General features: G+C 44.0%; 1 protein-coding gene across 12 annotated transcripts in view; it reads right to left on the reverse strand.

Annotated features, from left to right (window-relative positions):
* Positions 1 to 10,265: 10,265 nt before the first annotated feature.
* CEP63 (centrosomal protein 63) overlaps positions 10,266 to 27,822 on the reverse strand; it is a 44,238-nt gene continuing 26,681 nt past the window's right edge. For 8 of the 12 annotated variants that reach the window (XM_059663882.1, XM_059663883.1, XM_059663878.1 and 5 more), the window contains 9 exons: positions 27,201 to 27,434; positions 26,820 to 26,959; positions 25,900 to 26,034; positions 22,953 to 23,067; positions 21,435 to 21,632; positions 19,957 to 20,043; positions 13,955 to 14,160; positions 12,419 to 12,698; positions 10,266 to 10,644 (listed from right to left, as the gene is read on the reverse strand). In XM_059663882.1, coding sequence (XP_059519865.1) covers positions 10,486 to 10,644; positions 12,419 to 12,698; positions 13,955 to 14,160; positions 19,957 to 20,043; positions 21,435 to 21,632; positions 22,953 to 23,067; positions 25,900 to 26,034; positions 26,820 to 26,959; positions 27,201 to 27,434 — 1,554 coding nt within the window. In that variant the 3' untranslated portion in view covers positions 10,266 to 10,485. Of the gene's footprint in view, positions 10,645 to 12,418; positions 12,699 to 13,954; positions 14,161 to 19,956; positions 20,044 to 21,434; positions 21,633 to 22,952; positions 23,068 to 25,899; positions 26,035 to 26,819; positions 26,960 to 27,200; positions 27,435 to 27,822 lie in introns of those variants that run through there. The other 4 variants (XM_059663887.1, XM_059663889.1, XM_059663886.1 and 1 more) reach the window with 3 other exon arrangements.

Consider the following 27,822-nt stretch of genomic DNA (forward strand, 5'->3'; position numbering starts at 1 on the left):
ACCATGCCTGTGGTAATGGGCCCATCTTTATTATCTCAACACTGGTGTGGCCAGAGGTTGCAAACTTTGCTGTTCAGCCTGCACAATGTTTAAAAAAAAGAAAAGTTAACCAGTTAAACTGTCACGATATTTTGAATTTAATTTAAAAAAAAGTCCGCTGCTTGCGTCTATAGACGCTTATGGCGTACAAATGGTTAATCAGTGCCAATCAGGAAATCACATTACAAGCTGACTGGCCAGCATCTCCCAAGAAGCCTGTGAAAACCTCCAAACAAAACCAAGCCGCAGGCCACCTTTGGACAGACTGACTCGACTATCCAGTGACCCCTTCCTGCCCCTCTGATCGTCTCCCAGGCCCCGAGGCCGGGTCAGCTGCTGACCCTGAGCGGGTGCTCTCCCACAGCTGCCCTCTTCCGTGCCTGATGCGACCGCTGAGGCCTCATCTACAGCTTTTTGATTCTCTTCCCCCTTCAGCGTTCAGCGTCTCGCCTGGGCAGTAGCAGCCTTGCTGAGGGAGGATCAGAGTCCGCTCTCTGCCAGGAAGAACCGCCCAAGGGCAGACAGCTGCTGAGTGGCTAGGCAGCTTTGAGGCATTCCTCTTCGCTCTCAGACTCATTCCACTGGGCCCCATGGCCCTGGCACTGAGCTGACTGTAAGCACTGGTAATGCAAATTGCTAAAGCGCAGGTGTGTCCGCCGTATGCACTTGTCAGAGATTTTGGGAGCGTGAAGGGAGCTGGGGTCTGTGTGGCATCTTCAGGGAATTAGCAGGAGCTCAGTCTTCTAAGATCAGAGGTTTGCTTGATTAAACATTTGATGAATGAATTAATAAATGGATGAATTGTCATCTGGGTAACCCACATATGTTTAACCATTAATCAAAAGAGGTTTTAACTGCAGAAATATTTTAGCTGAGGCAGAAAGGAAGAAGTGGAAGGGCTGGCCTACAACTTATCAGGTCCTCGCCGCAAGGTCTCTCACCTCATGGCTGAATATTTGAGAGGACCTCCCCCGAAAAGCATAGACAATAGTATTTGCACAGCCCTCTGGGGGAAACCGAAAGAGGATTTAAGTGTGTCCACAGGGAACAAATTTCATTACATTTTCTCTGCAGTATTTAATTATGATGATAAAAATAAAATGCAAGTATTAGGAAAGACATTGGATTTATATGAAACTTCCAATATGATCTTTTCAAGAAACTTTAATGAAAACTCTGAGCCTTCTTTTGTGACCTTAACTTTTTATATCAGGATTTATGCTTGAAATTGTTACACACAATTTCTGATCACGATGTTTTTAAATTAACAATGTCTTTAAATTCTTCCTAGTTTGCTGTGATGAGAAACTTTGCAAAGTAGCGGTAAGTTTCATTACAACATTAATTTGAAAATTACATCAATACAAATTGTATTTAAAGACTCTAATTGTAATTCCTCTTCATACACTGGCAAATTTACTGTTGAAGTTTCTGGTAGTATTATGAATAGATTTTAAATCCAATCAAACATTTTCAGATCTAGTGTTAAATAATGCAAAACAGGAATTTCTTATTGGATCAGTTACCCTGCAGCTGGCTTGGGGTGAGAGGCAGCAGGGCACGCCAGCAGACAGCCACGATTCAATGACCATGGCTGGAGAATACTTTTGGCCTTGTTTGTGATATTTATCTTTAGGCCAAGGGTCCAAAGTACATGAGTTGAGATTCCAGAAAGATTCAGACCATTGATTTTGTCATAGATTTGGACATGCTATCTAGAGTTGCACCCATAGGAACTCCACCTGGCCTTCCTATACCAACCACCCTCCATCTGTCCCTTGCCTTACTGTCCCCAGGCAGCTGCACTGGGACTGCAAACTTCCCCTTGAGTGCAGAGCGCCAGCTTCTCCAATATGCCAGGGGCCCCCGCCCATTGCCCACAGTATCAAAGGAGATGGACAAGTGGTCCAGCTTCCCCTTGGTCACATGCAGCAAGCCCAAGACGCCATGTGTCATTCATTGGGTTTGTACTGTACAGAGACGATGGGTTGCTTAGCCAAACCTGGCTTTCCTCCAAGGAGCTCCAAGCCAGAAGCTCTGGCCATCCTGGGCTTGGCCTGGCCGCCCCAAATGTGAAGGGCTTCTAAGACCCCAAGGCTCGCCAGTAGCCCAGGTGGAATGCTCTGACTTGCCTAATGTAACAACACTAGTTCTCCAAGATGCCCAAAGGTGTGCCATGAATGTGTGTAAGTCGGTTTGCGGTCCCATCCATTTAAAGACTAAGTTCTTGTGTGACAGGTGACCCTAAGCACAAGTACTGCCCCCTCTACACAAGTGAATGTTCACAGACAACCAGACTGACCAGACAGGAGGTAAAGCATAAGGAAGCTCAGGGCCTCTTAACCTGGAGTCCACAGACTCCCTACTATGGGGTCCAAAGACAGAATTTAGGGCTCTGTGAATTCGGATAGGAAACACTGACATCCTTATCCTCAATAGCTCTCCCTGAACTTGAGCTTTTATTCCATTAGGATTCTAGGCCATGAGCCACAGCAGTGCTGGCAGACCTGGGGCTTTCTTCCCATGGAAATCAGATCTTTTCATATTTCATTACAGTGTGGCAGACACCTCAAAATATTATTTTCATGCATCCTTGCTTCAAAGCATAGGAAGGGATAGACCTGCTGCTTGGTCATGTTACTTAATGAATTAATAGAGGCACGTATTATATCACAAATTTGTTTTTCTTAGGTGTTGATAACTGAATGCCGATATAATTGGTTTTCTTTTTAACATTGTTATGCACTTAATCATTATTCTCAGGGATCCATAGGCTCCGCCACTGTCAAAGAAGTCGCTGGCACACGGAAGGTTCAAAACTCTAAGTTTTGAGCGTAGAGTTCAGACCACCAGCTCCCAGGGACTTGGGAAGCAATCCGGGAGGCCAGCAGGGAGAGGGATAGAGGGATCTGGCCAGTGGGAGGAAGAGAGGCAACTCTCCCAGCTCCAACTTGGCCCTGGGCCTGGGGCTACGATGCATAGTCTTTCCCATTCTGCTTTGGCATATTTCTAAGGAGCACTTATTAACACGTTGAAAAATTTCAGATCTCTGGAGGACAGTTTGAGAAATGTGGATTTAAGGAATGACTTAGCCTGGGAAGATACTGGAATTGCTTGGTGTTATTAAAAAAATGTGTTAGTGTTAAACCTTTTTGGAGCCAAATAAAGAGACCTTCATCTGCAAATGTTAGCCCGTGCCGAAGGTGGCAGGTTGAACCTACCAGCAGTCTAGAGCTTTCCCATTCTTTTTCCACAGTCTAGCACATATTCATATGAACAGGCTGCTGCCAGGGTGCTATGCTGGGCTGAGGGGCCTCTCTACCAGGAGGGATGTCCCCAGGGAAGCCACTGGACTCCTGCCCCAGCCACTGCTCACTACGGGGAGACATAAGGACCTGCACATTTGCAGTCCATGCTCCTGCTGGCAGCAAAGACTATACTCAATCATGGCTGAGAGATTAACCGGTAGAAGACACTCCTACATTTAAGTTTGTGCCGCGCCAGCACGGCCAAAGGTGAACCTGAGTGGGGCGGTGAAGGATTGAGAAAAGACAGACAAGAGAATGAAAGCTGGGTCTTGGTGGGATGCTGCTTCTCTGATGGAGAGACAGCGACGGCGCCCAAAAGCCAAGTCTTTATTTTATAGCCAGATTCCATGAGGTGTGGTCAAATGTTTACACTGTTCTAATCTACTCAATTACATGCACCTGAACTCTATCAAGCCCACATCACTTAGGCACGTGGGGCCACGTCTTCGGACCATAGGTTCAAGCTTACAACTATAGCTTTTAGCTATAATTGTGCTGGGCGGGCTCTGCCCTCCAAGTTGGGACTTGCACGTGGCCATGAGAGGACTGTGCCCTCTCATTAGTCCGAGTCTTGAACCTGTCCAAACACTGTAGTCGCTCTCCACATAAGTTTAGGCTGAGGATCTGAGACATGTCTCCTAGATTGCAGGAAGGTCCAGGGACTGGTTTCAGTTTATGTTGTTCATCTGAGGTAAGACAAATCCAAGAGACAGCCTACCTAGAGGCCCCATTGCTTCCCCAAGCCCGTGCCATGGGCATCAGGACAGCGCTGGGAACGGGCAGTGAGCTCACCCACACCGGGTGCCTCCTACGGGATGGCTGTTCTGTGAAAGCTCTGGGCAAACTAGCCTCACCGCCGATCCATTTTCCACAGCTGAAGACAGGCGTGGGCTCATGTCACGCGCCTGGCTTCTCTTTATTTTGCCCAGCCGTGCCAGATGTTGGGGGACTTGCCAAGCAGTCTTAGGGCACAGCCCCCATTGTACCACATTTCCCATCAGTGGTCTATAACCCTCTCTCAAACGTTCTGTAAACAGTCCACGTCTCACCACTGAGGTTGGTGCTGAGCATTCCTGCAGCCCCTACGTACAACATCCTTAGACCAGAAGCTCGGCCTGGCTGGTTATTAGGGGCTTGGCTGCCAGAACCCTCAGTAATCCTGGAAACTGCTCCCCTCACAGGCAACCCAAGACCCTGCTGTTAGAGGGAGAGGAGCCTTGCAGAGTGTGGGCCCTGACAAAGCCCCTCCCTACATGACCTCAGGGTGCAGAGCCCCCACCCACAGCACTTATTCAGATGGAGCTTGATCGCCAACTCCCCAAAGATGGCTGCCACCGTCACTGCGGAGTGCGAGTGGAGACTGGAAAATAGGAAATGTTGGAACAGCCTGTGCTGCGTGCGCTGTGATGATTTCTGAATGTAAGCTTGGATTTGTAGGTATTGCTACCCATCAGAGTCTGTCTTTGGTAAGATCTTAATTAAGTTGTAATTCACATACCGTCTAATTCACCCATTAGAAGTGTGCGATAGTTTTTACTTGTGTTACAATCAGAGTTAGGCAACCATCACAATTGATTTTTGAACATTTTCATAATTGCAACAGGAAACCCTGTGCACTTACTGATCATTCCTTCACCTTTTAATGACTGTTCACTTTGAAACTCAGCCTCAATGGACTTGGGCTCCTGCAATCTCATCTCTCTCCAGAACACCATTCTGGGAGAGTTCCAGTCCCTAAAGTTGTGGTTCTTAATCTTGTTTTGGCTCACAGATATCCTGGCGTCTGATGAAAACTGTAGACTCTCTCCCGCAGAGAAATACACATATGCAGATTTATGCATTGCATTTAATATAAGGAAGCCCCTGGGCCTAACACCACTCGAGCATCGCCTTGATTAGGTTCTTTCTTTTCATACCAGTAAGAGGAGCATAAACTTCTTCCAATCGGATTGTCAAATCATTTGAATGTGGCCGTAATGGACAACATAAAATTTCCAAAATCTAGGTTCCCATGGCGGGGGGAAGGGAGAGGGTGGGAGAGTGAACTGTGTTATTTGAAGTATCAAAATTGCACTGTGGAGAAGTGGCCTTTACAAAAGATTGCAGCCCTCCATTCTTCTAAATGTCCCCCTTGATCAAGCCAGGACACGAGAGCTTCAGGACCCTCTCAGAACGGCTTCCTCCAAACTGCACCTCAGTCTATGCCACCGGCCTGTCCTAAAGCAACTGTAAGGAAGCTGTACCCACCCTCCTGTCACTAGCTGTGGCGAGCCGGCACGGCCATGGCATACTCAGCCCAGGGCACCTTATGTGCTGTGCCAGCTCAGCCAAGGGTGAACCTGAGAGGGCACAGTGAAGGATTTGGAAAAGACAGACAAGAGAAGAAAGCTGGGTCTGGGTGAGACGCTGCCCGCTCTGATGGAGAGAGACAGTGCCACAGCTTGTAATCCGTGCCTTTATTTTATAGCCAGATTCCACAAAGAAAAGTAAGGGTGTGGTTACAACCTTCTCCTGGGTTTCGAATCTACTCAATTACATGCACCTGAACTCTATTAAGCCCACATCACTCAGGCACGTGGGGCCATGTGTTCGGACCATAGGTTCAAGCTCACAACTATAGCTTTTGGCTATGATTGTGCTGGGAGGGCTCTGCTCTCGAAGCTGGGACTTGCACGTGGCCGTGAGAGGACTGTGCCCTCTCATTAGTCCGAGGCTTTAACCTGTCCAAACACTGTAGCCGCTCCCCACAACTAGCAGTTATGGAAACACCGTGGGACCTCTCCGCGTGCTCATGCACCCAGCCCAGTGCAGCACACATGCAGGAAAATGCTTCTCCTGAGCCCAGTCTGCTTTCATCTGGTGGCACCATAATGCTTTTAAGTCATCATGGTTTGCTTTTGCTCTTAAGAAGCTCGGAGGCCATTTTTCCGCCTGCCTCCAGCAGCTGGACGGACTAGCTGCTCGCCTGTGAATCAACATTTACGGCCCTTGTTTCCCCTTTGGCCTAAATCCACCATTTGCTCCTTTGTGATGCATTTTTCTATTTCTATCTCAAACTGCTTCTAGAACAAGTCAACCCATTACTTTTTCTAGCCTTGCCATTCTGCGCTTGAATGCAATTCATGACAACTGTTTGTTTGCTTGATATACTAGTATGTTCTCAGTGACGGCGCTTATTTTATAGTTCTTTTTCTCACCTGCAACTTTGAGGCACTGGACTCGGGGTGTTTTGCAAGCAGATAATCCTCACCCATAATTTACCAGGTGTTGTGTGTCTGCGTATAAGAGGGAAGGTGGGATTTTTCTTGTAGACATACAGAAACACAAAGTGTTGTATTTTTTCTATTCAACAAGATACTTCCATAGCACTTACTAGGCCGGGCACTGATCTAAGAGCTTTCCACATGTTAACATTCACAAAAACCCTGTGAGTTGGGTATGATTTTTTATTTCCCCCCACTTTGCAGATGAGAAAACTGAGGCATGGAGAGGTTAATTCATTTACCCAAGGTCACAAAGCGAGTAAATGGCAGAGCTAGGGTTAGGAACGGGGTCCTCTGCCTGCAGTCGACCCTCTATCCTTAGGCTCTGCTAGAAGGAGCCTGGGCATTCGGACCCTGGGCAAGCCACTTAAATCCTCCCTGTCACCTGGGGACCATGACATCCACTGCGTCCTAGACTTGAGATTAAATGAGGCTCCATGGACAGCTGGTGTCCATCCCACAATGGGAACCCAACTTTGTCCTCTTGAGCTAAATCAGCACTGAAATCCAGACAAAATGTCAGGAGGTGTCCAGGCCAAGAGGCATAACTCACCCAACAAAACATTACCTATAAACACCAAAAGTGGACTGCAGCATCCCATCTTTCCTTCTCATGTGGGTACCTGACTGCTGAGAGGCTTTCTAAAATGTGTACTAAGAAACTAACTCAAATTTTGTTTTGACATATTTTAATATCTGGCATCATCTTTCTGAAAAGTGAAGCTGAGAGATTAAATTACAGGCAAATGCTCTGCCAAACTTAGACAGCCAGTTTGCTGCGTCAACTTTAAACAACAGTGTACATTAAGGAAGTACATCGGACTCATGATGCCTTAGGTATGTCCGATGATGAGAGTCCGTCACTGTCTCGTCGTCAGTGTGTCCTGTGACAATTTCAGAAGCAGGGGTTGAACTCTGCATAGTTTAAGCAGAAGTTTGGGACAGTCTGAAACTCAGAAATCCCCTCATAGCAACCCACACGGGTTTAGTATTTTTCGAGTCTGCAAGGCCCCGTCAGAACTATACATATTAATATGTTTTTATCGATTTCAGAGAGGAAGGGAGAGGGAGAGATAGAAACATCAATGATGAGAATCATCGGTCAACTGCCTCTTGTACGCTCCCTACTAGAGATTGAGCCTGCAACCTGGGCATGTGCCCTGACCGGGAATCGAACCCTGACCTCCTGGTTCATGGGTCGATGCTCAATGGCTGAGCCACACTGGTGGGGCCAGACCTGTATTTTCAGTAAACCCTCCCCACCCCATGAGGTAATGACCCCATTTTATAGGTTAGTGTAAGAAAGCCCAGGAGGGTAGTGATTTTCATCCATCCAGTACTTGCTGAGTACTAACTGTGTCTTAGGCAGCAGGCTGAGGCTCTGGGCAGGACCTGGCCCCTGCTTTTAGGGAGGTTCCATTCAGTGGGAGGCGAAATTCAAAGAGAAGAGCACAGTGTGGCTAGTGCTTTGAGAGCAGCCCACACATGAGAAATGAGGAGAGAGTCTCCTTGGGTCTGGCCCGGGGTGTGGGAACGCTTTCCGAAGCAAGGTAACAGAGACACGTGAAAGTGCGTGGGAAGAGGACGCTGACCCACAGCACAGCACGTGCAGAGGCGCGAAGGGAAAACGCAGTGCATCTGAGAAAGCACATTTACCTGCTGATTCAAACCATCTGAGCGCCGCCCAAGTGCTGGGCTGGAGCTGGGGGATGGGGACCCGACTACAAATGAGACAAAGTCCTTGTCCTCAAGGAGCCTAATCCTAAGGTAGAAATAAACAATAAGAACATAAACCAAATAAAAATATGGTTTCAGAGAGGGGTGAGCACAAGAAGAAAATAACTCAGGGAATGAGCTGGAGAAATTGGGCGGAGCAGGTCTCAGGTGCAGCAATCGGGGAAGGGGACCTGTGAGTGCAGAGCTGAGAGGAGAAAACACCAATCACGGGCCAGGTGAGAGGGATTCCAGGTAAACAGCAAGCACGGGCCCTCACAGGTGAAGCTGGCTGCAGTCAGGAAACAGTAAGGAGGCCAGCGTGGCTGGAGCAGGAAAGATGATGGGGTGGGTGATAGGGGCCTTGTCGGCTGTGGCAAGCAGTTCGGATCTATCCTGAGTGCAGTAAGGACCCTTTGAAGGATTTCAAGGGAGGTAGCGGTGACACTGCTCATTTCCATTTCTAAGGGATAACTCTGAAGGCTGAGAAGAATGAATTATTGGGGCCAGAGGTAGGAGTAATAGCAGTTAGAAGGCTCCTGCCAGAATCTAAGTGAGAGATGGGTTAGCCTGGGTCAGGGTGATGATGGTGGAGAAGAGAGTGTTTTGATCTGAGATAGATTTTTGGAGGCAGCACTGACAGGGCCTCCCAAAGGTTTGGATATGGAGGTGTGAGTGAGGCAGGGATTAAGGACAACTTCTAGCAACTGGCAAACAGGACACCGTCCTGGCATGGAATATTGTGAGAATGCAGAGATGCTCATCCGACATTCAGGTGAAGATGGTCCATAAGCAGGCATCTCAGACAGCAGCTCTGCGGAGAGTTCCACATTTAGTTTTTAAGGTAGGGGCCACTGGCCTGTGGATGGTAGTCAAAGCTTGAGGCTCGAATGGAATATTCTAGGGGAGTATGCTGAGTGAGAAAACCCATGTCTTGGTCCAGGGTAGAGGGGGGACTTTAGAAGAGGAAAAGCCAGAAAACTACAATGAGATGGAGTGGCCAGTGAAATAGGAGGGAAACCAGGAGTGTAAGGTCACAGAGGCCGGGAAACAAAGAGGGAGAAGCAACTGTGTGAAATAATGCTCAGGGACCAGCTAGATCCCTGGGGACCTCAAGGGCAAGGAAGCAGCTTCCTGTGGGATGGGGGGGAGTTGGAGGATCAAGAAGGAAGTGGGAGGTGAGGTGCACATAGTCACTGCAGACATGAGTGAAGAGGAGCAACTATGTGGCGCAGGAGACAGGGAGGCATGAGGTGTTCTAAAGAAAGGAGCACTCCCAGGGTGTTCACATGCCGACAGGAAAGCGCCACTGGAGAGGGGACCACAGACGCCCTGTCCTTGAGCTGGCGGGTACGCTACGGGTCACCTTGTCTCTAACTGCACATCCTACCTCTCTGCTCATCTACTTCCTATGATCCTCACAGGCTGCCACCCTTCAGGGCCCCAAGCCTGGCATCCTGCTCCTCCCCACTCCCTCCTTGGTAGATCTTATCAGGTGGATCTTATCAACTCTCCAAGGTTTCAAATACCTCCCGCACATTGAAATCTTTGTCTCCCACTTGATCCTCTTAGAAATGGGACGTTTCCATGGGATGGTCCATGGGCAGCACTCACTAGAACCAAGCCATCTCTCCCTCCACCTCTCTCTCATACTGTGCCCTGAGCAAGAGGCCTTCCTGTCAAAGTGCTTTAACCCCTTTCTATTCCTCCAGCCCACCCTGCACATGACCAGCCCCACTGGCTAGTAAGCAGCAAAACCAACACATCAATCAGATCAGTGTGACTAAATCCATACTCCTACCTACTTCCCTCAAAGATGTTCTTGTAGTTACTTGATTTTCAACACGTACCAGAACATCTCTATTTTAGCCTATAGCTAGTCACATTCAAGTCAGCAAGAGAAGGTACCACTTTACGATAATAAACATAAATGAGAAACAAGTCTAGCAAAGTGGTTTATTCTTACAAAAGTTAGTTGCTGGGAAAGGTCCTTCAAAACAGACCATGCGGTGGGAATGCCTTGGAGAAGGATCCGTCTTTCAGATCTCTTCACAACAGCGCTACGGTTTTTATATCTCCATGTTTAAAGAGCTACTACTTCAGATGACAGTAACTCTTGTGTGTCTGTTCTTATTTCCAAGTTTGTGATTTTCCTGAAGAAGCTACTTTAAGGTTGTGAATTGTCTCACTGTCTTTTCACTCTCTCTTTTCAGTTCCTCAATGTGGGCGTCCAGACGCTCGAGTATATGATGAGACCGAAGTTCCTCCTCCTCCAAAAACCTTGTAGCTATTGAACCCAGGGGAGACACAGGCGAGGTACACTAGAGGAGAAGCAGATTTTGACATACATAAGTGGAATAATCTGTTTCTAAGACACATTCTGCATGATATTTTCTAACTAGCAATATTAAGAGGTGATTTTTAAAAGAACATTTCTTCCTCTTAGTAGATTGTTTTTGTTTTTATCCTAATGACAAGAATATTTCTAAAAAATAGTTCTGCAAAAATTAGCAGATTTCTTCCGTTCTGACCCAAATTGTATAAGTATAAAGTGTTATATAAGATGTTAATTGCTGGTCCGAAGAATGTCTCATTTTAGACTTGTACATCCTCTTTACCCCAAAAGAAAATACACTAATGCCTGTTATTCAAACCCACTTTAAACTCTGAATATGTTACTTTCACTTTATAGAACAGAATATCTACCTGTAATATCTTAGACACTAGTTATTTTTGCCAATTATTTTTGCCTCCTCCAAAATTTCTGTCCGCAGTCCCTTGTTTGACCCCTTGGGTTCAGTGATAGTTCAGAGCTCAGACTTTAGAAAGGAAACACAGGCCACACACAATAGAGCTTCATCAGCAACAGTTGTTTTCTATAAAGTCACCTCAAGCAATTGAATTGGAGAATACAGAATCACTTCCCCTGGGGAAACACACACACACCTCATACGGATTATCATGCTAAAAACAACTGATCCTGGTAGAGTCTACTTTCATTTTACAAAATGAGCTCAGAAGTGGTTAGGGACTTGCTGGAGGCCAGCCCACCAAGGATGCCAGTGCTGGGACTCAAACCCTGGTCCCTGGGCCCAAGCTTCCTGCTACCGTGCGCTGCAGGGAGAGCTGAAGCAAGAGGGCGGGGCTGCTGGGGCCACCTCAGCTGGGAATGTGCAAGTCAGGTCACTCAGATTTGTCACAGCTCTGTTCCGGTCCATGAGTGTGGTGGCAGAACTACTACTGACTGGGGTTTACAAATATTTTAAGCAAGGAGGCAAATTCACAAATACCAAATCTGTGACTAATGAGACGGACTGTATTCCCTAGAGGTCTGAGGTAACATTCTATAATCAAACACACTGATATTGCTGAAGTCAAATGCTAATGGGACAAAGAAAACCACATTACATCAATTCAGGTCAGGTTTTAGTGCCTAGTAGGTTCTGCTGCCAAACTCGGTAAGAAAGTTAGGTTTCAGGACTGTTTTGGACTTCAGAATTACATAGAGGTGAAGTGGGGATTTGTTTTGAAACCGATGATGGGAATGAATGGGCCGAGGCCAGTGCTTCAGTACAGAAGGCAAAAAACGGTGCCAGCGTTTGCAGTGTCAGAGGGCAGCCTCTGCCAGCAGGGCCACCACTGTGTGGCTCTGACACGTCAGATGCAATTCCTTCCTCCACCCCTGCCCACCCCCTCGAGCTTTCCAACAGGTCCCTTTTCCTGCTTCACTGTCTGTCTCAGGACTATCCTGCCATCCAGAGGTATTCCTTAAACCAACAGTTCCAATACAAACTGACCCTCTCTAAAAAAGAAAGGAAGGGAATTTCCAATTAGGGTAAAACAAAATGAATATCTAGAACTTATATTTCAGAATGAAGATGTATTGTGCAAAGTAATCATGGCTGAATGTGTCTTCATAAGCAAAACTGTCAGACAGAAATACATGAGAATAATAAAGGGTATTAGGACTTAAGATAGAGAACCAGTAAGAAACAAAACAAAATGAAAACATATCACACTATTCCCCTTTAAAATAAAAGATAAAATCAAACTAAGTAACCTTAATAAATTAAGAAGATCAGGAAGTTTCCATACCGAACACATAGATGCCTCTCGGTCATTTACACTCTCAGAGATAGTGTCAGAAAAAAGGACTTCACTTGAATCTAGCACTGAAGGCAACGAGTGGGCTTTGTACAGAAAGTTGGAAGGCATAGAGCTGCAGAAGCTGGAAGGGCTCAGGTGAGAGCTCACAGAGCTGAGGGCCCTGGCCACAGGCTCTACCCTATCTGGCGTGTGTCCTCGTGCAGAATGAAGACCTGCTTTGTAGTGCTCAGTGTTCATTCCATCATGCCTGTGCTGGCCATGGGATGGCCTGGATAGCAGATTAGGAAACAAAAGTAAAAATTGGAGCAATTTTTCTCATTTAAAACAGAAATGTTGTAGGAAGTTCACTTAAAATAGAGGGCTAATTAGATAAGGCTGTAAAATAAGCAGGTGTTTTCACTCATTCAGGTTCCAAATGCCCAATCCCCACTGCCAGGCCCCTGCCCTTACACACAACTTAGCAAGGAAGGCAAGCAAGTTGCCAGAGTACCTAGTGTCGTTAGTGCCAGGACAAGGGGAGGTATTATGTGCATAAGAAGGGCACCTAGCCTTGGCCAAGTGGCTCAGTTGGTTGGAGTGTCATCCCGTACACCAAAAGGTGGTGGGTTTAATTCTTGGTCAGGGTACATACCTAGGTTTCAGGTTTGATCCCCAGTCAGGTCACGTGCAGGAGGCAACCAATCAATGTTTTTCTCTCTCATCGATGTTTCTTTCTCTCTCTCAAAAAAAAAAAAAAACAAAAAAGCAAAACAAAACAAAACAAAAAACAAACAAAAAAACATATCCTCAGGTGAGGATTGAAAAAAAAAAGAAGAAAAAAAAAAAAAGAAGCCGAAACCGGTTTGGCTCAGTGGATGGAGCGTCAGCCTGCGGACTGAGAGGTCCCGGGTTCGATTCCGGTCAAGGGCATGTGCCTGGGTTGCGGGCACATCCCCGGTGGGGGATGTGCAGGAGGCAGCTGATCGATGTTTCTCTCTCGTCGATGTTTCTAACTCTCTCTATCTCTCTCCCTTCCTCTCTGTGAAGAATCAATAAAATATATTTTAAAAAAAAAAAAGAAAAGAAAAAAAAGAAAGCACCTACCCTTATCTGGGATGAAGGAGGGTTTGAGCAATGAAGGTGTCAGCAAAGGCTTTGGGGAAGAAAATATGTAAACCATGTAGAAAGGCCGGAAGCCAGGTGGTTTTTCATTGAAGGCTGACTTATGGTAACAGCTTATAACTAACCAAAAATACAAAGCAAGCTTTTTCTAAAAAGCCAATTTATGAGGCAAGTGGGGCTGGGGAGGTAGGTGGCAGGCAACATGAAAGGCTCAGGGGAAGAAGGATGCTGTTTATACCTATGGAAGCGCTCTATAACCCCCTCCATGTTTTAACCTGACAGTAGCCTTACTTGTGCACTCTGTATTTCAGATTTAAACATACAGCCCTTTGAAGATTTAATATCTATAAGTCAGAATTCTCAAAGAAATGAGAATTATATCACAATGATAAACATTTTTAATAGATTGTGAAGAAATGTTACTTGAACTCTGTATTCTTGAACCCAGGTGTTCTGCTGTGTGTCGGTTTTAAAAGCATGTCATGGTTTTTTTGGCACATCTGAGTAGAAATCTCCAGCTTAGATTGGGTATCCATCAAATCTTTCTGTAGTTGCTGATTTTCAGACACCAATTTATTTAATGCCTCAATATAATTCTCCTGGAGGTCTGCTAGTGAAATCCCTTTTGCCTAATAAAAAAGAATACTAGAGTCACTTAATTTGTATAAGAATACTTGTGATTTGTGATATCCCTGCCAGTGGAAAATTACTTTCTTTTTAGTTGTAACTAGTTCATCTATACCTTTTCCGTGGAAAAAGCGAAGATTTTCTTTTGGCTCTCTTGAGACTACGAGAGAAAAGGGTTCTGTTTCTTGCAGCAAATGGACGCACACTTGGAGCACAATGGGCTTTCCTGCTGTGTCAGGAATATGCACAGGGAGAGGCCGGCTCAGAGCTAGCAGGGAGGAGAGCTCCAGGTGAGAATCAGAAACAGAAAAACACGATAGCAGTCATGGTTCCTCAAGAAAGAGGTTGGCTCTCACTGGTTTGGCTGGAAAGAGCGTCAGCCTGTGGACTGAAGAGTCCTGGGTTCGATTCCGGTCAAGGGCACATGCCAGGATTGTGGGCTCGATTCCCAGAAGGGGACGTGCAGGAGGCAGCCAATCAATGATTCTCTCTCACATCACTGATGTTCCTATTTCTTCCTCCCTCTCCCTTCCTCTCTGGAATCAATAAAAATACATTAAAAAAGAAAGAGAAGGTTGAATAGCCCTGGAACTCTTGTGGAAGAATATCGAGAACAAAGAGACAGACAGAAAGAAAGAAATTGAACACAAGTTTCCAAAAAGGAACTCTGGCCAGCAGGGACAACTTTTAAATAAACACTCTTTAGCCTTAGATATTTTTATATAACATTGGCACCTAATCTTGTGTGTGAAATACATTTGGACATGATAAAGCAGCACTCAACTACAAACTGGGAATTACTACTCTGATCTGGTCTGAGTTTTGATCATAAATGTTATTGCCTGGTAACACAGTACCTGCATGGGGGTGGGGGGGGGTGTCTGGACTATTTTTTTTTTCTGATGACAAAATATTTCCATTAGCAGTCTGAAAAATTATGGTAATCTCTGGAGTTTAATACAACGTTTAGCTTGGTCTTTTCTGTAAATAATTTTTTGAAAATAAACTGATCAAGAGTGGTTTGACATACAGAATTTACCCAACTAAAGCATAAACTTTAAAATACAACCTTTTATCTATCCGTGTACCTCTAGTGACAATAAGTTACAAAATCTTTCAATAAATTGTCAATGCCAGTTAAATTCCACTCCCTAAAAGAATTTGCAGAACACAGGATTTAAACTGCATACTATTGTCAAAACTGCAAACTTAAAACTATTTTAAGATGTGGTAAATAATTTACTTACCAGAGTTATTGTTTTCATTAAGGTAATTGATTTACTAAAATAGTCATTTAACTCTGGTCAGTGTGGCCAGTTAGTTGGAGCATTGGCCCATGCACATAAGGGTCGCAGGTTTGATTCCTGGTGCAGGCTCATACGGGAGGCAACCAATCAATGTTTCGATCTTTCTCCTTTTCTCTTCCTCTCTCTCTAAAATCAATAAAAATCTATCCTTGGGCTGAGACCGGTTTGGCTCAGTGGATGGAGCGTCGGCCTGCAGACTGAAGGGTCCCGGGTTCGATTCCGGTCAAGGGCATGTGCCTGGGTTGCGGGCATATCCCCAGTGGGGGATGTGCAGGAGGCAGCTGATCGATGTTTCTCTCTCATCGATGTTTCTAACTCTCTATCTCTCTCCCTTCCTCTCTGTAAAAAAATCAATAAAATATATATATTTTTTAAAAATCTATCCTTGGGTGAGGATTAAAAAAAAAAAAAAAAATAGGCCCTGGCCAGTGTGGCTCAGTTGCTTGGGCATCGTCCCACGCACCCGAAGGTTGCCAGTTTGATTCTTGGTCTGGGTTGCAGGCTCAATCACCAGTAGGGGGTATGCAGGAGGCAGTTGCTTCATGTTTTGCTCTCACATAGATGTTTCTCTCTCTCAAATTCAATAAAAAAATCTTTAAAAAAGTTATTTAACCCAAACATTCATTTGTAAAAGCAATTCTGCCTTCCTAGGTGGTAAAATACAAAAAGACACTTTGTAATAACTATTCTTAATATGTACAACATATTCCCACTGTGTGTAACCTCAAAACCAGAGGGAATTTAAACTGTGACAGCACTTTCACTGCCTGAGTCTGATGTCATCAAATATACTTTTTTAAAAAAGATAATGTTAGCCTTTTCCAGGCATCTTTTTAAGTTTTCCCAAATTTTATTTTATTAACAACAATTGCAGATAAGTGAACGTAAAAGGCAATGTAAAAACTGCGGCAAGCACACACCTGGCTGTATAAAGAAAGGGCGGTACTACCACTGTTCGGTGGAGGTCTCAGAGAAACAGAGCTGAACAGAAGCTCGGGTCATAGTCAGGCTTAAGCGCCCCTGAGAGTTCCCAACTCATGTGAACAGGTCCTCACTGCATGAGAGAAGATCCTATCAATCAGTTATTGCCAACTCCTGGGCCTTCTGAAGATTCTGTGTTATAAACCAGTAAGCTCTGGGCTCTCTCCACGGCTAGCTGAGTACTGGCTTTATCGGGGCATATAAAGTCATTTCCATCCCTCCCTTCATCTTCCCCCGCACAAGATATTTAGCTCTTGTCTCCTTTCCTATTTTTACCATCTTGTAAGTTCGTGCTTTAAAGTAATTCCTTTCATTATCGTTTTAGAGGGCTAGGAGGAGGGAGCAAGATTAGAGGCATATTTTCATCTGCTACCTTAAGTGGCAGCATAATATTTCATAGTATAGGAAGCCACAAATTAACCATCCCTCTATAGATTAACATTTAGTTTATTTCACATTTTTGGGTATTGCAAACAACAATAAAATGACCAATTCTGCACATTTGCTCCTATAGGATGGGTACTTTGGGAATGAAAACTGATAGGACCTTTCTGGGGAATTATTTAGCAATAACTATCAAATTCAGAAAGGCACATGACTTGGGATCCCATTCCTGGTGCGGGCTCATACGGGAGGCAACAAATCAATATATAGGCTATATATATTTACAAGTTTGATGGATGTTGCTAAATTGCCTCCTAGAAAGGCTTCATCAATTCACTTTCTCATTAACAGAGCATGAAAGGGCCCTGCTTCCCTGTGTGTTTGCCAACACTGGCTATATTAATTAGTTTGTAAACATCAGTGTCAATCCAATAAGCAATAGGATATTTATTTATTTTGTTTTGATTATTAGGGAGGTTGAACAGCTCTTTTTTCTGGATTTTTGTATTCTATGAATTATCTATGTCCTTTGATGATTTTTCTACTGAATTATCTTTTATTATCTTTGTATGAAATCCTTATATATTAATACTAGGGGCCCGGTGCACGAAATTCGTGCACTGGGTGTGTGGGGGGGGAGTGCCCCCTCTCACATACTGGGAGCCCTCAGGCGTTGACACCCATCACCCTCCAATCGCAGGATCAGCCCCTTGCCCAGGCCTGACGCCTCTGACAGAGGCATCAGGCCTGGGCAGGGGACCCTCATTTCCCCCCATCACTGGTTCTGCCCCCAGCCCAGGCCTGATGCCTCTGGCCCAGGCGTCAGGCCTGGGCAGGGGACCCCCAGACCCCTCTGATTGCTGGCTCTGCCCCTTGCCCAGGCCTGATGCCTCGGCCAGAGGCGTAGACCCCCATCACCCTCCGATCGCCTGATCGGCCCCTTGCCCAGGCCTGGCACCTCCGCCAGAGGTGTCAGGCTTGGACAGGGGACCCCCATCTCCCCCCCATCACTGGCTCTGGCCCCCGCCCAGGCCTGAGGCCTCTGGCCCAGGAATCATGCCTGGGCAGGGGACCCCCATCTCCCTCTGATCGCTTGCTCCACCCCCCGCCCAAGCCTGACGCCTCTGACCCAGGCTTCAGGCCTGGGCAAGGGGACCATCATATCCCCCCAATCCCCGGCTCCACCCCCCACCCAGGCCTGATGCCTCTGGCCCAGGCATCAGGCCTGGGCAGGGGACCCCCAGCCCCCCGCCCAGGCCTGATGCCTCGGCCAGAGGAGTTGACCCTCATCACCCTCCGATCACCAATCACCAGATTGGCCCCTTGACCAGGCCTGAGGCCTCCGGCAGAGGTGTCAGGCCTGGGCAGGGGACCCCCAGCTCCCCGCGGTTGCAGGCTCCGCCCCTGCCCAGGCCTAACGCCTCTGGCTGAGGCGTCCGGCCCGGGCAGCGGGGACCTGCAGTGGCAGCGGCCCCGCGATCGTGGGCTCCGCTTTAGGCCCAGGCAAGGGACCCCTAGCTCCTGGGACTGCCAGCTTCAACCGTGCCCAGCTCCCATCGCTGGCTCCACCCCTACTTCCTGCTATCACTGGCCAGGGCGGCAAAGGCGCCTGATTCTCTGATCATGGCCGGGGGGCCGCCTTTGCCCTGCCCCCCAGCTCTTAGCTCCCCCCTGGGTTTCCGATCACTGTCAGTGGCAGGGGGCTTCTTCCTGCTTTCCCTTTCGCCTCCCTGCATTGTGCCTACATATGAAAATTAACCACCATCTTGTTGGCAGTTAACTGCCAATCTTAGTTGGCAGTTAATTTGCATATAGCCCTGATTAGCCAATGAAAAGGGTAGCTCGTACGCCAATTACCATTTTTCTCTTTTATTAGTGTAGATTTTATGTTAACCATCCGTCTGTTTATAGATTCTTTTCCCCAGTCTATTAGTCTTTTATTTTAATGGGATCTTTTGCCACCCAGAAATTTTACATTTTTTATTTTGTAAAATTCCTTACACTGTAAATTCTTTATGGTTTTATGATGTTAAGAGAATCTTACCCTCCCGAAAGATTATAAAAATAGTTCCCCATATTTTCTTTTAGTTGAAATAAAGTGGTCATCTAGTGTGTTGCACTTCCTCCCACCCAGCCCCCATAATCCATAATTGTGAAATTAGAACTACATGAGAGCAAATAGGGGTATTGAGTAACTATGCATCTTTGGAGACATGTATTCTCTTGGAAGTACAGGGGGAAAAAAGGATTTCTATAGTCCTTGAGTGTTTGACCTATATTAAAAAAAAGATGGGTTAGAATAGATGGGTCATTTTGCAAGTTATAAGAATTTATAACAAAATAGTTAAGAGCATTAACATTTTATAACTCACTGTTAGTTAACCATGCTCTGTCTGGTTTCATAGGAGCTGGTACACATTTCTTATCTCCCTACTAGACTATTCTCAATCTCAAGCTTTGGTGGGGAAGGTCTGGCCCGCGGACTGTATAGGGCCCACGAAATCATTTGGTCTGACCCTACAAAGGCATTGGGGTAAGTTAATTAAATGTTTGATCAAATATAGCAGGCTAATTTTTATGTTGATAATTTTATATGGCCTATGAATGATGTTATAAATATCCAAATGGCCCTTGGAAGAAAAAAGGCTCCCCACCCCTGTCTTAAAGAGAAGAATCCTCTTATTCGTCCTTATGTCATCATCTAGTAAAATGATCTGAACATAAAAGATTTAGAATATTTGATTAAATTAATTCCTTCTTATAGAAATATAATTAAAACTAAATTATTAACAAGATGATATACTTTATAATGAAAATATATTGTGAAAATAATAATTATAATAATAACAGCATCTAACACTTTTTGTGTACTTACTAAATGCCAAGCACTATGCTAAATCCTTTATATACATATATGTATTTTAACACGTGCATAATATCAAAGGTATCTTCCAGTTGCTGGAGGAGAGAATCAAGTTTGGCTCACTTCCATCACTATATTTGAGAAGGTTTCTGCAGAAAGATCATTCCATATTTGATCTTAATTCTCTTTACAATATCAATATTTACAAAGTGACTTCTTTAAAGGCTTGGGTAGCAGAAAAACTCAAGTTTCTATTTATGTACCTCATGCAAACCCACTTCCAGTTTCATCACCATTTCAGAAAGATGACGATTTTCTAACTTGAGTGACTCCAGCTGATTCAAAATCTCCTGAGAAGGAAAAAGCCGAAAACACGAATACACAGAAATAACAAATCAAGTACATCTTACACAATGTTTTCACGTGTAATTTTCATTAGGTGAAGTTACATTCTTCATTAATATATAAATATTTTCTTAAAATATTTTTAAAGGTGTCTCAAGATGAATCAACATACATGTAATTAAAATATTATTTTAAGAAGATTAGTCAATTCACTAGCAGAGCTCTAACCCTCCCTGTGTTAGCCTCCTCTGATTGGGCTTCTACCTCCAACACTGCATTCTTTTCATAAAATAATACCTTATTTTCAGTCCTCATTCTCCTCAGCTTTTCTACTCGACCAAAATGTCCTGCCTTCCTTGGCTTCCTGCTTCCTAAGTGAAACTTTCCTTCCTTATTGCTGCTTTTTTTTTTTTTTTTTTTTAGCTCCATGCCAACACTGTTTTTACCCTAAATGAGTAATGTCCTAAGTTTGGTTCAAGTCTCTGCCCCTCATACTCTATGCTTTCTCGTTATAATCACTAAGTCTCTCAGGATGTTTCAAATGCCAGCTTCATGCAAAGACTTCCACAGCTAAATGTCTCATCCTGATTTTAATCTTGAACTCCAGGCCCCCTGTGGAATTGACTATTAGCAATTTCCATGTGAAAGTCCAGCCTTCATCACAAGCCAAATGTGCCAAACCAATGTCCCCTCTACCAGCTTCCCTGTTTTGTATACCTTTCATACAAATTCATTATCCTCCCCCAAACTGCTTGCTATCTTTTCTCTATTTCACCAAGAAGCATCACTTTCCACTCAGTTGCCCAAGCTGGAATCCAGTGACATCTTTCTTTAGCTCACCCCCAACCCACACCACCCCACCCCCATCCAATCAAAAACAAAGCCAGATATCTCCAGAATTCATCCCTTTCCCTCTACCTCCCTTGCCCACTGCTCAGGCCACCATTCTACTATTAGAACTGCATCTGGGTGGTCTCTTTGCCTCTTTGCTTCTTCCACACATGATGACCACAGAGATCTTTTATCTTACTTGAAGCCATTCTCTACTGACAACACTCAAGGTGACACTCCAACTCTTAAGCATGACTGACAGGACCTTTCAGGAGCTAGCCCCTGCTTTCCAGTCCCCTCCACTGTCACTTGCCCCACTTGTACTCTAGTCTGGAGAACATGTCATACTCTCACCACACCCCACAGCAACAGCCTCCTCACTTGTCTGCCTAGTCTCACCTCCCCAACAGTCATCCCTAGAATGCTCATTACCCAGCATATTCTCAGCTCAAAGCAAGTGTCTAATAAAAATTTACTGAATTAAATACCATGGAAATTATAATTTTAATAAACTCACTCTTCAAAAAAAAACTTCAAGTAAAATGAGGTTTTGTTGGAGTGTTACCTTGTGCTCTACTGCTTGCTCCTCTGCCTTTTGTATCTCTGCTTTGAGTCGCTTTTCCATGTCAGAGGAAGAACTTTTGGCAGAAGCAATAGTGACATCTCGCTGATGTAACTCCCGGGTTAACTGGGAGATTTCCATCTTCATTCCTTCGAGTGCAGAACTGTAACTCTGGTCAGCCTGCAAAATCTGTTCTTTCAACTACAAAGAAACAGAAAGGAAAGCATAAAATATTAAGAGAAAGCATATAGATCGAAAAATATATTAATAGTTAAAATAATATGGTAATTTTTACCTTACTTTAAGACATGAATTATTTCCTAGCTTAAATCTGCAGAAAATTAGCAATTTACCAGGTTGCATATCTGTACTGAAGGTCAGCTAGTTCTACCCACAATCACTTATATCTCAAAACAGGACAGATACAACTGTCCCTCCTATTCAAACACTGAGAACCAGTATCAAAGCCTATGCACACATTACTTAGAGGACAGCACCTGGGACCTTCGTTCTTTAGTTAGCTACCAAGCTAAAAATTTTGCTTACATGGTTTTCTGGTCCATAGACGATAATAGAAAGATAAGAAGAGAAGGGCTAGAAGTAACCTCAAAGAAGTAATAAAAATCTGAGTCAACAAACAGGACAGCCAGGGCCCATTACTGCAGACACAAACTACTCTGCACACCTCAACAGCTAACAAGAATATTAACTACAGTCAGCACAGAGAGGCGACATATCCATAACTACCATCTACTCCTGAATAGCAAGTGGCCCCTTAGACTACATTTTTCTCTTATTAAAAACTAGGGGCCCGGTGCACGAAATTCGTGCACTGGGTGTGTGTGGGGGGGGAGTGTCCCTCAGCCCAGCCTGCCCCCTCTCACATACTGGGAGCCCTCAGGCGTTGACCCCCATCACCCTCCAATCGCAGGATCGGCCCCTTGCCCAGGCCTGACGCCTCTGGCCTAGGCGTCCGGCCCGGGCAGCGGGGACCCTCAACTGCAGCGGCCCCACGATCGTGGGCTTCGCTTTAGGTCCAGGCAAGGGGCCCCTAGCTCCCGGGACTGCCAGCTTCGACCGTGCCCAGCTCCCATCGCTGGCTCCACCCCTACTTCCTGCTATCACTGGCCAGGGCGGAAAAGGCACCTGATTCTCCGATCATGGCTGGGGGGCAGGGCAAAGGCGGCCCCAGGGCCGCCTTTGCCCTGCCCCCCAGCTCTTAGCTCCCCCCTGGGTTTCTGATCACTGTCAGTGGCAGCGGGCTTCTTCCTGCTTTCCCTTTCACCTCCCTGCATTGTGCCTATATATGCAAATTAGCCACCATCTTGTTGGCAGTTAACTGCCAATCTTAGTTGGCAGTTAATTTGCATATAGCCCTGATTAGCCAATGAAAAGGGTAGCTCGTACGCCAATTACCATTTTTCTCTTTTATTAGTGTTGATAACTCCTACAACCTCCGAAACCCAGAACTCAATCCATAAGTACAAACAACTTGGTGATCCCACGCATGCAGATTTTTACCTTCTTAATCTCTGCCCTGTACTCATTGTTATGTACTTCCATCTTCTTCAATTCTTCATATTTTTCCATTAGTTCTTGGCTCAGCTGTTTACATGTTGTACTCACAGATTCCAAGCTGTATGACAAAAATAGGATCACATATATAAAACAAAACCCCGAAACCCACCAACTGAAGTATCTAAATTACCTTTTTGATGTCCAAAACATGTTCACAAACATCACCTCCCACCCCAAATTAAAACTCATTTCCAATTTCCTTATCACCTGAGGCAGCGAAATCCAATTCAAACTTTTGGTGATACTTTTTTTTTTAGAGTTGGAATAGATGGGGAGAGACAGAGAAACACAGATGGGAGAGAGACACATCGATTGATTGCCTCCTGCACACACCCCAACCAGGGCCAGGGATCGAGCCTGCAATTGAGGTATGTGCCCTTGACCGAAATCAAACCCTGCACCCTTCAATCCGCTGGCTGATGCTCTATCCACTGAGCTAAATCGGCCAGGGCTGGAAATATTTTTGATTTCTGTATTTACCTATAGTCTTTCCTTCTGCTTAAAATGTAAGTGGTTACAACATGCTAAAGATTGTAGCTAATTTTCCTTTTCTGGCTGTACAGGAGCCGCCATCATACTCTAAATCCTCTCTACACTTAATTACAATGCTATTCTACACACAGCTGTCAGAAAAATCTTCTTTAGAGTTCCAAACTGTCACCCTTACTTAAGAATCAAACCCTTATCAGGTATAGGAACCTCATGGGCACCATACCTCTCTTACCTCACTGCACATTTCTACTAATAAAATCTTTTTCCTTCTGAGTCAACAGGCTTCCCCTCTGCTGTGTGCCCTTTGCTGCACCTGACTTCCTGTCTCTGCACAGACCATCCCCTTGACCATGAAGTAGCTTCCCCTGCTGCCTGGCAATGGATGGTCAGCATCCATCCTTTCAAGAACCAGACCAGCGTTTTCCTGGTCATTTCCCTAATCACCTTAAATGTAGTCTACTTTCCATTTTTATAGCTTGAATGTGTAAATTTTCTACCTTAAATCTACTACTTTATTTTTTTAATATATTTTTATTGATTTCGGAGAGGAAGAGAGGAGAGAGATAAAAATATCAATGATGAAAAAGAACTGGCTACCTCCTGCATGCCCCCTACTGGGGACCGGACTTAAATCTACTATTTTAAATTGCTCTCAGGTCCTTTAATGTATATATTTTGTCTCTCAAACTACAACTTCTATGATTAAAATGATGTTTTTTATTCTTATTTTCCTCTGGCTTTGCCCACTATCCTCTCAGCACCTGGATCGTTGGTTCCAGACTGTTCAATAAATGCTTAGTAACTACCTAGAGTGTTCCAGCAACACAGCCAGCTTATCAGATACGCTATCATTTAAAAAATCTTCAAAATTCAACAATACAAAAACAATTATTTAAGTCCCTCCAATTAAGTAATATTTTATTCAGACTGAACAACACAAACTATCTAAAAGAGTTCCTTTTTTCTAGTTGCCTTTAGATACCAAAAAAATAAATTTTTTTAAATCCAGTGTTTGAATACTGAACACTGGTGTTTGTATCCATTAGTTTCAGTTTTACCTATTTCTGAAAATCCTAGAGTGCTCACTTATTTGATACTTGGTATGTCAAACACTGAGTTGGAGCGATCAGAGACACCTTGTCCTTTGTACAGGTGGGGAGGTCAGGGCCTACAGAGGCCTAGTGTCCCAGGTCACCCTGCACATCAGGAGAGCGGAGTAAATGCAACAGATTGCTCAGAAACCAATCAATGGAAAAGCTACAGTAAAAATGTCAAATTAGTTCTACTGTCAAAAAGAATAAGATTTAATTTATTTTATTCAATCTAAAGGGTACATAAACACCTCAAGAATGATAACCAGGAATATCTTAAGTATTCCAGGGTGAAATATAAATAAAGTAAAAACTACATGGATATGTGTAGGCATGTATATTTAATATGTAAAGAAAATACTTGGTGGTTTCCAAAAACAGAAATAAAAGTAAAAACAAAAAATGTCTTACTTAAAGATAAACTTAAAAGGGTAAAGCAACAATTTTTTGATGTTTGCCTAAAAGCTAATAGTTTATATATTTTACCTTTTAGATACAGAAAATCTTAGTGTACAAATGACCATGATTCGTGTTTAAAATAAAATATCAAACTCTCCCCAGTCAAAAAGTATCGCGATATGACAAACAAGAGTTCACCAGTGTGACAATGATACAAGTGAGCTGAGCATGGAATGACACAAGCCAGGATTAAATTAACACCCAGGGAAATGCCAGCAGCATTTCAGAACAGAGGGAAGGAACACGCGTGTCCAGTGTGCCTCGCCAAGGCAGTTCCACGAGCTGGCTGGTGGAGAGGAAAGCATAACACAAGGGGCTCCACGTAGGTGGAAGGTGAAGGAGTACTGACAGTCAGCACAGACAGCCCTTTTGAGAATTTGGTTTTGAAAGACAGCAGAGAAATATGGAAGTAACTTGACGGGATATAAGATTAAAGGAAGGTTTAAAATTTCCCCCCAAGATAGGAAATATTAAAAGCATATTTTATACCAGTGGAAAAATTATTTATCAGAGATGAAGAACTTTATGATGCAAAAGAGGAGAGAAAAACTGTGAACAGTACACAAGCGGAGTCTTAGGAGCAGACATGTCACCCATCAATTAAGCCTCTGCAACAGATTATGGGCACAGATGCAGGCAGACTGGTACATTTGGTGGCAGAAAAATTAGGAAATTCTCCTTTAATTGCTTCTGTTTTCTCAAAGAAATAAGAAGTTAGGCCATTTGTGGATGCTAGAGGGAAAAATATTGTGTTTTCACTGACTGTTATATTAGTACTTTATCAATATGATGATCAACACCATTTTTAATGACTTGGCCATTTCTGAAATGTATATACAAGTATCCACCTGCTTTCCAGACGAGTCACCTCTGCCTGCAGAAGCTCCTCACTGGTGTGGGTCAAATCCAGCTGGGAAAGCACGTTGTCTAAGTCCTGATCATGCGTGGTGTACTGCCTTTCAGTCTGAGATTCCTCCAATGACCTATGGAGAAATACAAGAGGACTATTAAAGGCCTTTTATCTTTGCAAACAAAAATAACATGCAACACGTTCACATTTCCCAACTGTTCTTGGTACTAAACTCTCTGGGATTCCAGTTTGTCTCCTCTTTAGGAAAAGGACACTGTGGGAGTAAAGAGGCAAGAGATATATTTCTCAAAAATGTTGGCAGCAGTTCACTCCTTTCCCAACTGGAACTTGGCCTGATTTTCAAGGGGAAAAGACAAAATGACAAAAATCACTTTGTTGACACTTGATACCTTGAGTCAAAGAAACTAGAAAATGAATACTGGAGAGTCTGGCAAGAACAGAAATGTGCACCAGAGTTCAATCACGCCAAAGGAGCACCGCTGCTTCTATATCTTTCCAATGCAAACTCACAGCAGTAATTCATTTCAGAAATAAAACCAGTTTTAGAATTTTTTTAAAGGGCCATCTCAATAGCTGGCTTATCGATAATAAACAGCTAATAATTATGACCTCATCTACCAAGGAAGGGAGGCCTTCCAAGAGATGTGGCCTATAATTCCTTCCAACTTTGGAGTTTGGTCATGGATACAGATTGACCAAGCGGTTCCTAACTTTCTAAGCATCATAGTCTTTAGGTTATGGACCCAAATTGAAGGCAGAAAAGACTAACCACACAAAATTTTATAAAAAGTTAACTCAGAAATTAAAACTAAGAAAACCCATAATATAATCAAACACAAATTTATACTAGTAAATATGCAACATTAAAACTGGATTAATATTTAAGATGAAATATACCTTATGACTTCTACTGTCTGTTGAATGTTGGTTGCTCTTAATTTTGCTTGTAGAGTCTCCTTTTGCATTTTTGTCTCATAGATGACATTTTCTTGAGAATGAAGAGTTGCCTTCAACTGTCTCTTTTCTTCTTGCAGAACCTACAAAATACTCAGATAAAAAGTCAGATGTTATTACAATTTTTCTATTTCAAGAGAAAAGGAAACCAGGGAATCAGCCTGTAAGTTCTTTAACAGGCACAATATTAATAAGACTACCAATATCTGATCCATCAGCTACAGAATAGGGAAGAAACCAGATTTTTGAAATAGTTCTAGTTTAATTATTCTCTTGAAACATACATACATACATTTCCCCAATTATAGTAATTTTAAAACACACCTCTAACAATTTTTCAGATTCCCTCAATTTTTCTTCTTTCTGCCGCTGCTCTTGTATAACAGTCATATTGGTTCCAACCAAGTCATTGACCCTCATGGTGAGGCGCTCTATTTCCAACTCATTGGCACAGATGGTGTCATTGGCCCGCTCGAGCTTACTGCTCAGGTGCTGAATTTCTGACTGGCGGGACAGCTCCACAGACTCTAATTTCTGTTTCCGGTTGGCAAGCTGAGCCTAGGAACACAGATTAACAATAGGTAAAAGTGAAATGATAAAAGAATAATCAATGAATAAGGAAAACTAAAATGAAACTGAGTTTTACTTTCATAAAAACATGAAGCATCAGCTCATCAAAAATATAACCCATTCATGATATAAGAAAAGCACCATCAAACAAAACAAAACAGAACACAAAAAAAACCTCTCATGATAAAAACTTTCTCTACTTGATAAAGACTATAAAAACTGTACAGCTTCAGCATAGAGAATAAAATCAATAATATTGTAATAACTATGCATAGTGTCAGTGGGTACTAGGCTTATTAGGGGGATTACTTCATAAATTATATAAATGTCTAGCCACTATACTATACACCTGGAACTAATAAAAAAAATGAATGTC

This window comes from Myotis daubentonii, chromosome 14 (assembly GCF_963259705.1).
Source record: "Myotis daubentonii chromosome 14, mMyoDau2.1, whole genome shotgun sequence".
In the NCBI taxonomy this organism is placed as follows: Eukaryota; Metazoa; Chordata; class Mammalia; order Chiroptera; family Vespertilionidae; genus Myotis; species Myotis daubentonii.